Source organism: Ammospiza caudacuta, chromosome 3, assembly GCF_027887145.1.
Source record: "Ammospiza caudacuta isolate bAmmCau1 chromosome 3, bAmmCau1.pri, whole genome shotgun sequence".
Lineage (NCBI taxonomy): Eukaryota > Metazoa > Chordata > Aves > Passeriformes > Passerellidae > Ammospiza > Ammospiza caudacuta.
In genome coordinates this window covers 14,679,962-14,691,590 of record NC_080595.1, presented here as the reverse complement: position 1 = coordinate 14,691,590, position 11,629 = coordinate 14,679,962, and the positions used below count along the sequence as shown (strand labels likewise).

General features: G+C 43.5%; 1 protein-coding gene across 1 annotated transcript; it reads left to right on the top strand.

Annotated features, from left to right (window-relative positions):
- Window positions 1–5,106: 5,106 nt before the first annotated feature.
- On the top strand, window positions 5,107–8,317 carry TMEM17 (transmembrane protein 17). The gene is made up of 4 exons (XM_058802574.1): window positions 5,107–5,285; window positions 6,652–6,755; window positions 6,986–7,099; window positions 7,509–8,317. Exons 1-4 carry the CDS (start codon window positions 5,138–5,140, stop codon window positions 7,788–7,790), a joined length of 648 nt encoding a protein of 215 aa, XP_058658557.1. The 5' UTR covers window positions 5,107–5,137; the 3' UTR covers window positions 7,791–8,317.
- Window positions 8,318–11,629: the final 3,312 nt, after the last annotated feature.

Here is an 11,629-nt window from a genome sequence, read left to right as displayed (position 1 = left end):
CACTCTTTCTTCTTACTACTTGATGAGAACTTGAGCCAAGTTTGTTTTGTCTGGAAGCACAGCAAAGAGCCCAATGCCAACAGACTATTGAATAAAAGGAAGTAGGGAGCCAAACGCACATTGCAACAGAGCAATGCTGTAGGTTGCAGTGGTGTTGAACTAACATCCCCAAAAGCATAACCCACGTTGTTGGAAGCTGAAGGAACCAGAACTCTGCTGTTCTCAGGCAGTGAGACTTGTGGGATTCCCAGCCAACCTCTCATTCTCACAAGGATGAAGCTGGCCTGGGTGAAAAGAACAAAGGAAACACAGTGGGGCTGACCTGAGAACACAGCACTTCACATTCATACTTACCTTTGCATTCAGCAAAGCTTCAAACCAGAAAGAGAGATTATTTTTGCTTAGAAATCCAAATTTAGACATCCAAATGTATATCAAAGAATTCAAATATCTAACCTCAATTTAGAGTGCTGCTGCCACTCCCACTTAAATTCCACAGAAGCTGTGGCATACTCACACTGTGGAAATTAGGCATTTATCTAACTGTCCAAATAGAAAAATTAAGACTTAAAAAAAACAAAAAAGCCTTAACACTGAGAGCAGTTTGTTAACTAAACAACAGTCCTCTCTGCCTTGTGGCTTTCTTTTTTTCCCGTAAATGATCAAATTACAAGTGTTATCCTCCATCACTCACTCAGGATTCAGGCTTGAGCTAATTGCAGAGGATACAAAGCAACTGTTACAGGGACCTGACAGCAGTGTGCAACAGCAAAATCAATCCTTCCTTTGCACAGCTGATACAGATTGGAGGTAAATTTTTAAATACTGAGCCATCTTTGGATTCTGCAATAAAGAGAGAAATCACTGGAACTGCCAGGGTCCACGTTCCAGGAAGCCTTTTTGCAAGAGTTGCACAGACTGCAGGTGAAGCATCTGGTGTGGCACCCAGGAAACACAAACTAGTCTGATCATCTGGAGGAGCTCAGACCCACAGAGCAACATCTGGGAGAGCTTACATCCCCATAAAGAATCTTAATTTTAAATTTTAAACCTTTTGTGCACCTTGATTTAGGAAAACAACGAGACTCTGCTGGTAATCAGAAGAGAAGGACAGAGACATTCAGACATTGCTCCTACCCTCTGAAGGAACCCAGGAGAGGTGAAGCCTCTCTAACTGGTTTGGATTTTACAAATAATACTCAGGCAGTTTAAATTACTGCATGAAAGATCAGCTTGCCTGCCTATGCAAAGATGAGACCAAGGCTGAAACCCCATCAGGGATCTTTAGTGAGAGCCTGGCTCAAAATCCATCCACTCTCTGTAACCTTCTCATGTACCATGAAAATCTTGAACACTTTTGCAACACAAACAGTAAAACTTGTTTAATAGCCATGCCAGCTTTCAGACTCTCCCAGCATGCTTGACAAAACTACGAATCAGCAAAATAAATAAAAGTAGGGAGTAGCTCTAACTAAATGCCAATTACAGCAAGAAGAAATTCAATCTGCAGGAGCAAGTAACAGCCTTTTCTTCTTCTTTTTTTTTTTTTTTTTGCCTCTTTTTTCCCTGCTATCTTTATGCTTAAAACTAAAATAGCCAAAATACATTTAATGCATGGAATCCCTGCAGTGATACGTGTTTGATAATACTTGACACAAGGGCCTGGGCTAAGTCTCAGCAGCAGCAATAATTGTTTACCAGACACAAATACCCCATAGGTGTGAAATTAAAACCTGCACAAGTGACACAGAGAAAAAAACCACTGTCCTGGGGTTCACGAGGCAGAAGCACAACTGTGAAATTACTCTGGCAGACACTGGCACAGCTAATAACATGATCCTTTCAATCACACACATTAGAGTCTTCGTGGCATCTGTGATTTATTAAAACTCCCAATCTGCCACTTCATTCTTAGGACACGAGGAGGAAGCAAGGCTGCACTCTGCCTTGGCTCAGCAGTATTGCTCACATCTTTTCCACCTTTGCTGCTACAATACCAGGCAGGTATTAGGGAGCAAGCAAGGAGGTGAGCAATTTCTGTTGCCCACACACATCAGGGGACAGCAGCACAGGCACACCAGGGAAAATAGCTTTTGTGAGATTCCACAACAACACCTTCAGAAATGCAGAAATTGTGATTCAGGTGCAAAGGTAAACCACTGGAACCAGTTAAATGAACCCTGCATTGCTGAAATGCCAATTGTGCAAAACTGCTGATATTTCATTTCGATAGATATATTGCATCTGGTGTTTATGGCTCTGTGTTGTTGCCAGAGAGCCCCAGGAGCTTTGGTCTGGGAGCCAGGCCAGTGTCTACCAAGTCAGCTTGACTGCTGTGGATACACAAAGATCCAATATGCTCTGATTTAAAGCTTTCAGGCAGATTTTTCAGAGACTTTTGGTTTTTTTATAGCTAGCACGTGTGGAGAGAAATAAAACAGTAATTTTAAATGCTGTGCCACTGTGAGCCTATTTCTTCCAGTTTCACATTTCAATATCTTATTTTGAAGCACAGAGAACTGGAAATCTGGTTATTTCTACATAAACACCCATTTGTGGATGTTAGACAGAGGTTCAGTCAGGGAATGCCTCTTCATGAAGAAAGGAAAAGGCCAGATAGAGTTTTGTCACAAAAGCTGGAAATGTGACACTATTTATGCAGATGGTCATGGTCTCTGTTACATCAGCCATGTAAGAGTTCAGTGTTTTCCTTCTCCCACTCCTTATGGCACAGATTCTTACCCTTCTGTTACAGAAAGCTCTGATGTGTCAATGGAGATGCCCCAGGTATTCTGATCCTTCAAGTTTTAAGGTTTTCTTCCACTTGAAAGGATGTTCTTCATCCCTCCCTACAGAAAATCAAAAGAATTCTGATCATTAAATTGCTGAGAGATAAAAATTTTAAAATAGGAGGCTGTAGTCTAACAAAAATCAAACAGAATTAGTAAAAACAAAGAGTTTCTCTTCAGGGAATATTTGAAGTGTGTGCACAGACAAAAATATTTAACAAAAGTCTGCACAACTTTATTTTGTGGGGACATGCAGAATGCTGGGCCATCTGTTGAAAATGGAAGGCTGCCAAATATCACAGTCACACCTTGAGTCTGGAAGCTGAGCCTGCATGGCAAATCCATACATTTCTTGTGGTGTCTGCATGCCATCAGCCTTTCCTTTACCCACTTCCCTGACTGCTAAACTGGATTGTTTCAGTTTTTACAAGGGCAGAGCCCAATTCTGCAAAACACCACTGGCTGCTGCAGAGCTGCTGGCAGGACACCTGGCTGCATGTTTGAAGGTTTTCAGAACTGGGGAACATCAGAAAAGCAGCATTAGGATGATCAGGGTCCCCACTCAAAGCCACCAGCATCAGGAAAAGGCACAATAACATTGGGTAGTTCAGGAAAAATTCTTCCATCTTTCATTCTGAAAAAGTAATCAAAAGGAAAATCCGTAAAGGCTGAACTTTTACATGCCACCAACTTATACCATGGAAAAAACCTTGAGACTTCCATGAATATCTGACTTAATCAAAACTCTGCCACATTTTGATTCATATAAGCCTGTTTCTTGTGTCCAAGTAGTTGAGAGTATGGGATGAGAGTCTTCCTAACTTGTAGAGTGGTTAATCAGGTCAGGACCAAGGTAACAACAGTAAAACAAAATTTCTGGCAATCTCATTGAGATTCCTCACCTTACCCCTTTCTATAGCAGAGAACTTTATGAACATATTGGCTAAACAGTGCAAAAGTCACCATTACAGTTGTTGAGCCTAAAAGGAAATAATTTCCAGCACCTACTGGCAATTGGCAAGATAACTGATGCAGACTGCACTTTTTAAAGTTCAGAAATTCATTAATTCTGGATTTCATAAAGTTTCCTCAAATATAAAAGTGATTCTTAAACTCTTCTATAATTTCAGTTGTTTTTTAATGCAGACTCCTGCTGGCATACCCATGTTTGGAGAAGTCCTTAGGAAAGTATTTATTGTCAATAGCACACCATTCACGAGCTCAAAAGTCAAATGGATTTCTCAGAACTCCTCCTTGTTTAGTCATCTTTCTCTGTAGTCCTCCCAGTGGGATAGGATGAAATTAAATTTGAACTAGGCTTTAAATTATTTAGTTGGAGATAATTGAGTTTGGAAAGTCATACTGGAGCATGATCACCCCGGGAAGAGGCTGAACATGATTTGGGGTGGGGGAGCAGGAGAGGAGAGCTGGCATGCCCTGCCCAGTGAAGGTGGCCCTGCCCATGGCAGGGGGCTTGGAACATTGTGGTCTTCAAGTTCCCCTCCCACCCAAACCATCCTGTAATTCTGTGTCGCATTAGGTGCAGAAAATTTCTCATAGTAAAAGGCACAAGCTGCCTGTATTTTCCAAATAAAAGAAGCACAAGAAATCGGGTTTATATTAATTTATTGTGATTCCATGAAACCCCCAGTAAGGGACAAAGCTGACTGGGCTTCAGCTGTCTTGGTAAAACCACAGCTTTTAAATTCAGAGTAGCACACAGAGATTTCCTTAAGGAAAAGGTATTTTCTGGCTCAGTTACACCTGCATCTCTCGTAAAATGAGTCATTCATATCCACTTTAAGTGGCAACACAGAATGTTCACCCTTCTTCCAATCCCCATTCCCTCTCTGACTCTCATCGAGGACCATCATTCTCCCGGGTTTATCTAGATGAGAGGACAGCGCTTCTACAGCAGCTTTCCTCAGGTCAGCACTCCCGTTACCTTCTCAGAAAACCACACAGGGGAAGAAAAAAAAAAATCCCCTCGGATTGATGCCAAACGAAGCAAAGCGATGCGGGGACTGAGGGCAGCCGCTGGCACCGGCAGCTCCCAGTGCCAGGGCACGGCCACGTCTGCGTCCCGCCACAGCCGCGCCCCGGGGGATCGGGCTCCGTCCCTGGGGAGGGGGCTCCGCTCCCCCCGCCCCAGCCCCGGTATCGTTCCCGCCCCAGCCCCGCCATCGCTCCCGCCCCAGCGCCGGCATCGCCCCAGCGCCGGCATCGCTCCCGCCCCAGCCCCGCCACATCGCTCCCGCCCCAGCCCCGCCATCGCCCCAGCCCCGGCCCGGCCCCTCAGCCCTGCGGGCCCCACGGCGCCTGCGCGGCCCTGCCGCGGCCTGGGCGCGATGGCGCGGCCCGAGGGGCCCCCGACGCTGCCCGAGCCGCTGCGGCGGCGGCTGGTGTCCTTCAGCAGCTCCGTGTTCAGCGACAGCCACCGCACCGCGCTCGGCGACGGTCCCCGCGCCCCCCCGGGCTTCCCGGGCTACCGCGCAGGTACAGCGCGGCCTCGGGCCGGCCGGCCGGGCGGCACCGGGCCCGGGGCTCTGCTGCGGAGCCGGGCCGGGCCCGCCGGAGGCAGCGCCCGCAGGAGCTGCTGGGGCCGGCGGCTCTCTGTGTGCGCCCGGCCTGGCGGGGAGAGCCGTGGCTGCGGCACAGCCCGCGCCCTGTTCAAACCTCTGCCGCGAGAGAAGCCATGGCAGTGCGCACAGTGCAGCCTGCACAGAGAGGCTGCCGTGATTTCAGCCCATAAATCCATTCTAAGCCGATCGAATTAATCAACAAGAGGTTCTTGTTTCAAGAGAGGAGTTCCCGTTTCCTTTGTGTAGTAACACTGCTAACGCTTATGACTTCTTCATTTCATTTATCAGACACTTCACCAGTAGCTTTTGTCTTTAGTCTTTTTTTCTTTGGCTTGCTGTGTATAGAATACTCCTGTGTTAATATCCAATTTCAAATTATTGGACATCGGGATTTCAAAAATTCCATTTTACACATACATATCTCGGGGAGTTGCTGTAGCAACAGCCATTGCAATACTGTCTGGCTTTTGCATTAATTTTAGCAATCCCAGCAAATAAGTATTAATTTAATTTAGGGATGGAAAATTAATTAGAATTGGCTTATGTTGCTTAAATATTCATCCAAACACAGTTTTAGGACTTGCACAGAATTTATAAATAGCAATGCCATGTCTAGGAAAGCTTTAACATACCTAAACATTGTGATGACAATTGAAATTTGAACTCTTGGCTTCTTTGTTTTTAAGTAATTTTTTTCCTTAAGTCTGACCTTGTAGGTCTGTTATAAAGTCATAAGTACAGAATTTACTGCCCACATGTTGGAGTTGGAGACTTGCCTTTTTCTACATTGAGTTATGTGATGCAGCTTGTCCTGTGCCAGCCTGAAAGGATGAACTTTAGTTTGACACATATTTGAAACAGTTATCTCTTAAGAATCAGACAAAATAACATCCAAGTATCCATTTAAATAAAATGTTGAAAGTGAAGAATGGGCCATGCAAGCCTGCTCTCTAGCAGCTCTCTTGAGCTAAGCCTTACTCAGAAATGGTGGAGTAAGGTAAAAGCCACCAAGTAATCAACAGTTGGACACTCAGCTTGATTATATGATTGTATTATAAAAATGCTTGGTCCCAGAAGCCAAAAGGTGCCTTGGATTCCAGGAAATTATGTAACTCCAGATAGGGTGTGAAGATTTCCTCTGGATAAACAAAAATATTTTTCTTTACATTTTATTTGAGTGGGAAGAGTCAAATTACTGCCCTGCGTGAAGCTAAGATGGAGCAGTATCCTTCTGTCATATTTGCAGCTGGAGTGATAAAATCTTCTTTCTCTCTGTACAGATTGTGAAATCCTTTCCAGTTTGCCACTGCAGATGTCCCTCTATTTCAATGTTTATTTCTTCCCATTCTGGTGGCTCATCACAGTTGCCATCCTCTACATGAAGGTGAGAAGGAAGGAAAGTGTTGGTTTGTAAATTTATGTTACATCAAACACGTCCTGGTGTGGGATGCAGCTCACTGCAGTTAGAGGTCTTTACATTGTTTTGGGAATTCGTGGAACTGGAGGTTCAGGAGTGTTTGAATGCCAATACTGTTGACTGAGAGAAGCACAGAGTATTTTCATTTAATCAGACACCATGGCAGAAACTTTTACTTTCTTCTTCCCCTCTTCCAGTATCCAGCCTTATCAGATTATTACAAGTTCATCCTGGTCACCATCATGATCCTGGTCTCTCTGACAGAGCTCATTCGACTCTACCTGGGATATGTGGGCAATCTCCTGGAGAAAGTAAGTTACCAGATGGACACACTAATTTCTGCAAGAATTTCTGCTTTTGGGAGTTGAGCATTAACTGGCAGGCATTTTATTTAAGAGATTTAAGTTGAGGACATGGTTGTTTCTCTTCAGTTGCACGCTACATCTTCTATTCCCTTGGCATTGGCTTCCACTTAATTTTGTGAATTTCAAGTAGTTTTCCCTCAGAAGAGAACTCTCTCACTCCCTAAAATTATTTTGTCAGAAAATACAAGTGTGCTTAAAAACACAGGATATGGAAATAGGAAGCCACCCCACTTTGCCTTTCCACATTATGTGCTGGCTTTTGGAAAATTAAAAAGAAATGTGTTTTGTTCACAAGATTTTGGATTTTTTCATCCCAGCTGTCAGGTTTTTAATAGGTGATGTCTCCCTGTTGTAGGTCCCTGAGCTGGCTGGGTTTTGGCTCCTGACTCTCCTCCCGCAGTTGCCTATAATTCTCTTCTTGCTATTTAATGAAGGTCTGAAAATCCACTCTCTGGAGCGAGCCGTCCACATCATCTTCGCCGCCTTCCTCTCCTTCCAAGTGGTGGCGGCGTTTTTCGCCCTCAGGAGGATGGTGAACACTCTGGCCACTCGCTTCCGCCTCACCGAGTTCCACCGCCTGGAGGAGCAGCGCCCCGCGCCCGGCCTGAGCAGCCTGGGCGGCTCCCGGGGCTGGTAGGGCCGGAGACCCGCCCCGAGCAGCTCCCGGGGCTGGTAGGGCCGGAGATCGCACCCCGAGCAGCTCCCGGGGCCGGTAGGGCCGGAGATCGCACCCCGAGCAGCTCCCGGGGCCGGTAGGGCCGGAGATCGCACCCCGAGCAGCTCCCGGGGCCGGTAGGGCCGGAGATCGCGCCCCGAGCAGCTCCCGGGGCTGGTAGGGCCCCCAGGGCCTCAGGAGGTAACAGGGCCCGGCCCAGTGCACCCACAGTTCTGTTTTTGTTCTGCTGGGTCATTCTTTGCCTTCTTGCCTCAGAGGTATCAAAAAAATAGATCTCGCTCCAGAGCCAACATTAAACCTCAGAGGATGGAGCTCCTTTCTGCAAGAAAAATCAAAGCCAATTGCATAACTGACCTGAGTGGACTGTTTGTGGACTGAGTAGATTTGGAGGGTTTTACAAAGTTGTGGCATTTTTAAAAAAACAGAAGCCTTTTTCCCCACTGTTTGCACAAAAATCTTTTGTTTACAATAAAGCTTTTCTACACTTTTTTGTGTTGGTACCAGTTTTGTCTGTTTTCCAGATATGTTGCACAAATTTCATGTCTGATACCTCAGTTAGGAAAAAAACCCAACCCAAAATCAAACTGGAAACAAAAGCCCCAAGAGATCTGGCTTTCTCTCTCCCCAAGAGATTTGAGGCTCAAAAAGAAGCTAGTGAACAAAGACTGCACTTTCAGAGATGGTCTTCCAGATAATTCCAGCTCTTAGAAATTCCTTACTGCTATACTAAGCATGTAATTTCAAAGGTATTTATTCCACAAAACTCTTATGCTCATCTCCTTTGGCTTAGCTACAGTCCTAACTATCAAGTCAGAGTGGTGCAATTTTCCCAGACAGAGCAGTAACAAAATTATGGTCATTAAAAAGTAGCTTTATGTCACTGAAAGGCAGAACCTGTTTCTCCCAAGCCAGGGCAAATACCAAGGTTCTCTCATTCCTGTTATGTGTATTAAATTTTAAGCTATCTTCTGCAGTTTTGGTAATGGCTGAAAGTTCACTTTTTCTGTCAAGGAGTGATGGAGATCAAACGTTAAAATAAATTTTACACCCAAATTTGAGACCTTTGAGCAGGGCAGGAGTGGTCAGTTTTGAAAGCTGGCACAAGCATGCAAACTGCTCAAAGGGTTGGAAGGAAGATGAGTCCAACATGAAAAAGGCACATTATGCTTAAAGTTGTTGAATATTTAAAGCTTACAGAACCCCAAGTGAGAAAAAGGCATTAGCTTTTGTTTTTACCAAAATGGTTAATTTTCCTTTCAATCCATGAATGAATGGGACAATGAATTACACTAAGTTTTCTTCTTCATTTCATTATTATAAAGCTTATGTTACCAAAGCACATACCCCTTTGTCTTAAAGCAAACTACCATCTTGGATTTTTGCACAGAAAGAAAGGATTTCTCTAAGAGTCTCTAAGAGTGTCTTTTAAGAGTTAATATAAAACATTTAGAGCCCTGTAATCAGAGCCTGAGGGGGACACGCTGAGGTTTAAGAAGAAGTTACAGCATTTCAAAAATACTTTTCCAGCATTAGAAAATCCTTGTCAAAACATTCTTTACTGATGCAAGGGGAATATTGGGCATATTTTAATGTCAACCACAGTCACACTGCAGGAGAATGCTAAAAGCAGGGCTGAAGGAAAGTTTTTAACACTAAGTACATGAAAAACAACATGAAGCTGAAAAAGTCAACCATACACCAATGCTGGCAATAAGGAACTGGCCTCCAGGCTAAGGCCATGAGGTATAACTCAAAATCCTTGCTTTTAGTGATAAAGAAATTATGCATTTGGAAGATCAAATTGCTATGCAAGATAACTGGAGCCAAAGACACAAGGACACACAGCTCTTTGGGGATGGGGAGGAGGAGGGGGAAATAGAATTAAGAAAAACACTGTTAGAATTAGAGTTGTCTGGAAATGGCAAAGGTAAAAACCAGCCTGTGAGGGAAATCTTCAGCAACATATTTGATAAACACAAGATCTCTACCTACACTCTGCTCAGGCTTCCTAACAGATCTGCTGGTCTATTTTTAATTTCATAATTATCAGTTTTAATTTCACAATGAAACTTCCTTTCAGTTTCCAAATTTCACAGGAGCTGGTGAGGCATCAAGCAAGCAGAAAAATAATACACAAGTAGAACATGAGAATTTAAGATTCAGCAGAGCAAGTATTTGGGCAGCTAGGGGAGTTGGTGGTTTTCTTCATCTCTAGAGAATAGATGGAAACCAAAATGAAAGGAAGGAACCCAAAACCACTGGAAACACATGGGAGTTCACTGAGCAGCATCCAGAAAGTTCTGAACAGAAGCTGTACAACAGTGGCTTTCTGCCACACTGCAGTTTGTGCCAAGAACACCCCAAAAAGTTTTTTTTTTATGCTCTTGATTGCTACCAGCAGCTCTCCCTTCACAATCATGATCTTTGAGTGGCTAGAGCCTGGGAACAGAAATCAGTTATTTTATTTCATGAAGTTTACTGTCAGGAAAGGTCAACAGCCAATTTTAAGGGAAATTTGTACCAATGTATTTCCTTTAACTGAATAAAAGAAATTAGGAATGGGTGCATTATCTTAAAATGCTCTATTTTAGGTTACTGATCAATTTGAAGATGAGAGGAGTATTTTGTGATCAAGGGCATAGTTGGCAAGTGGTTTATACCTGGACTTGGCCTGTGTCCCTTGTCTAAAATAGACTTTGTAAAAGGATTTCTCTTTTTTTAATAGTTGCAGGACTTTCATGAAGGAGAAATTAAATTTAGAAGAGGCTTCAAATGTGTACCTTACTTAAGCAGATCTGATAAAGTAGACACAAGATAAGACATAGATTTGATAGAAAACAGACAATTGATAAAAAAGAGGGTACAGCATTAACCTTTCCATATCAACAGCTCACTCTTTACATTTGCTGAAAGAATTGCACCCAGAGGAATGAGATCATACATTTCACTCTTGCCTTTGTCTCTTATAAACTGGACTGGACTTACTGTGAATCTTTAAAGAGTTGATGAAGCAGAATTGGCATCATTACATAGTCTGATAAGATGGCCAATAGCTGGGAAAGGCTGCAGATATCATTTATTTTGAAAAACAAATTTTGTTTCTCCAGAACAAAGGTTGGATAGCAACAATTAAAAATAACCTTGTTGAGTGCTTCAAATAAAGCAAGGATAATAGAGTTTGCTAAAGGAGGCAGGCAAAGCTGTATGTAAAGTTCAGCTGATAAGAGCAAGAAGAATTTAAACTGTAATGGAATAAATAGGTTCAAGAAGTGTAACACAGACAGAAAATGTGTATGTTGATGATTGGTGCCACCAAAGTTGCCCCTGGGTACATGAAGGAGAGAATTTATTAAAAGAAAATAAATGTGAAAATTTACCAGCTTGAAATCTTCAGGGAGTCAGCAGAAATGTTATTCCCCCAGCTAAGCAGCAGCCTAGAGCACTCAGTTCCACATTCATTAAATACATGCAACTTTTGTAGTTTCTTATGGGGAAAAAAAAGCACTTTTTCTTCTTCAGATGGTCTCAGGTTTGAAAGCAATATAGTCCCTGGGAAGCATTTACTGGCCAAGAGACATGGGCAGAACACAGGAACTGTAGACAGAGATGAACTGATCTGGCAGGTAGCTGCAAGAACAGCCAAGGCCTGTGGCTTCCCTGGTGAATTTGGAAAGTATTCATGACTTCCTTGAGAGCTGCCTTGAGCATCCAGTATCAGGGCAGGAGTTCCTGCAGTCTGTGAAATAAGGCACTGTTGCTCTTTAAGGTATAGAAAAGATCCTTCTATATTCACACTGGGA

Coding starts and splice junctions, on each gene's coding strand:
- TMEM17 (XM_058802574.1), top strand. CDS start 5,138: ATGGCGCGGCCCGAGGGGCCCCCGACGCTGCCCGAGCCGCTGCGGCGG. Junction 5,286..6,651: donor CTTCCCGGGCTACCGCGCAG/GTACAGCGCGGC, acceptor CTCTCTGTACAG/ATTGTGAAATCCTTTCCAGT. Junction 6,756..6,985: donor TTGCCATCCTCTACATGAAG/GTGAGAAGGAAG, acceptor CCCCTCTTCCAG/TATCCAGCCTTATCAGATTA.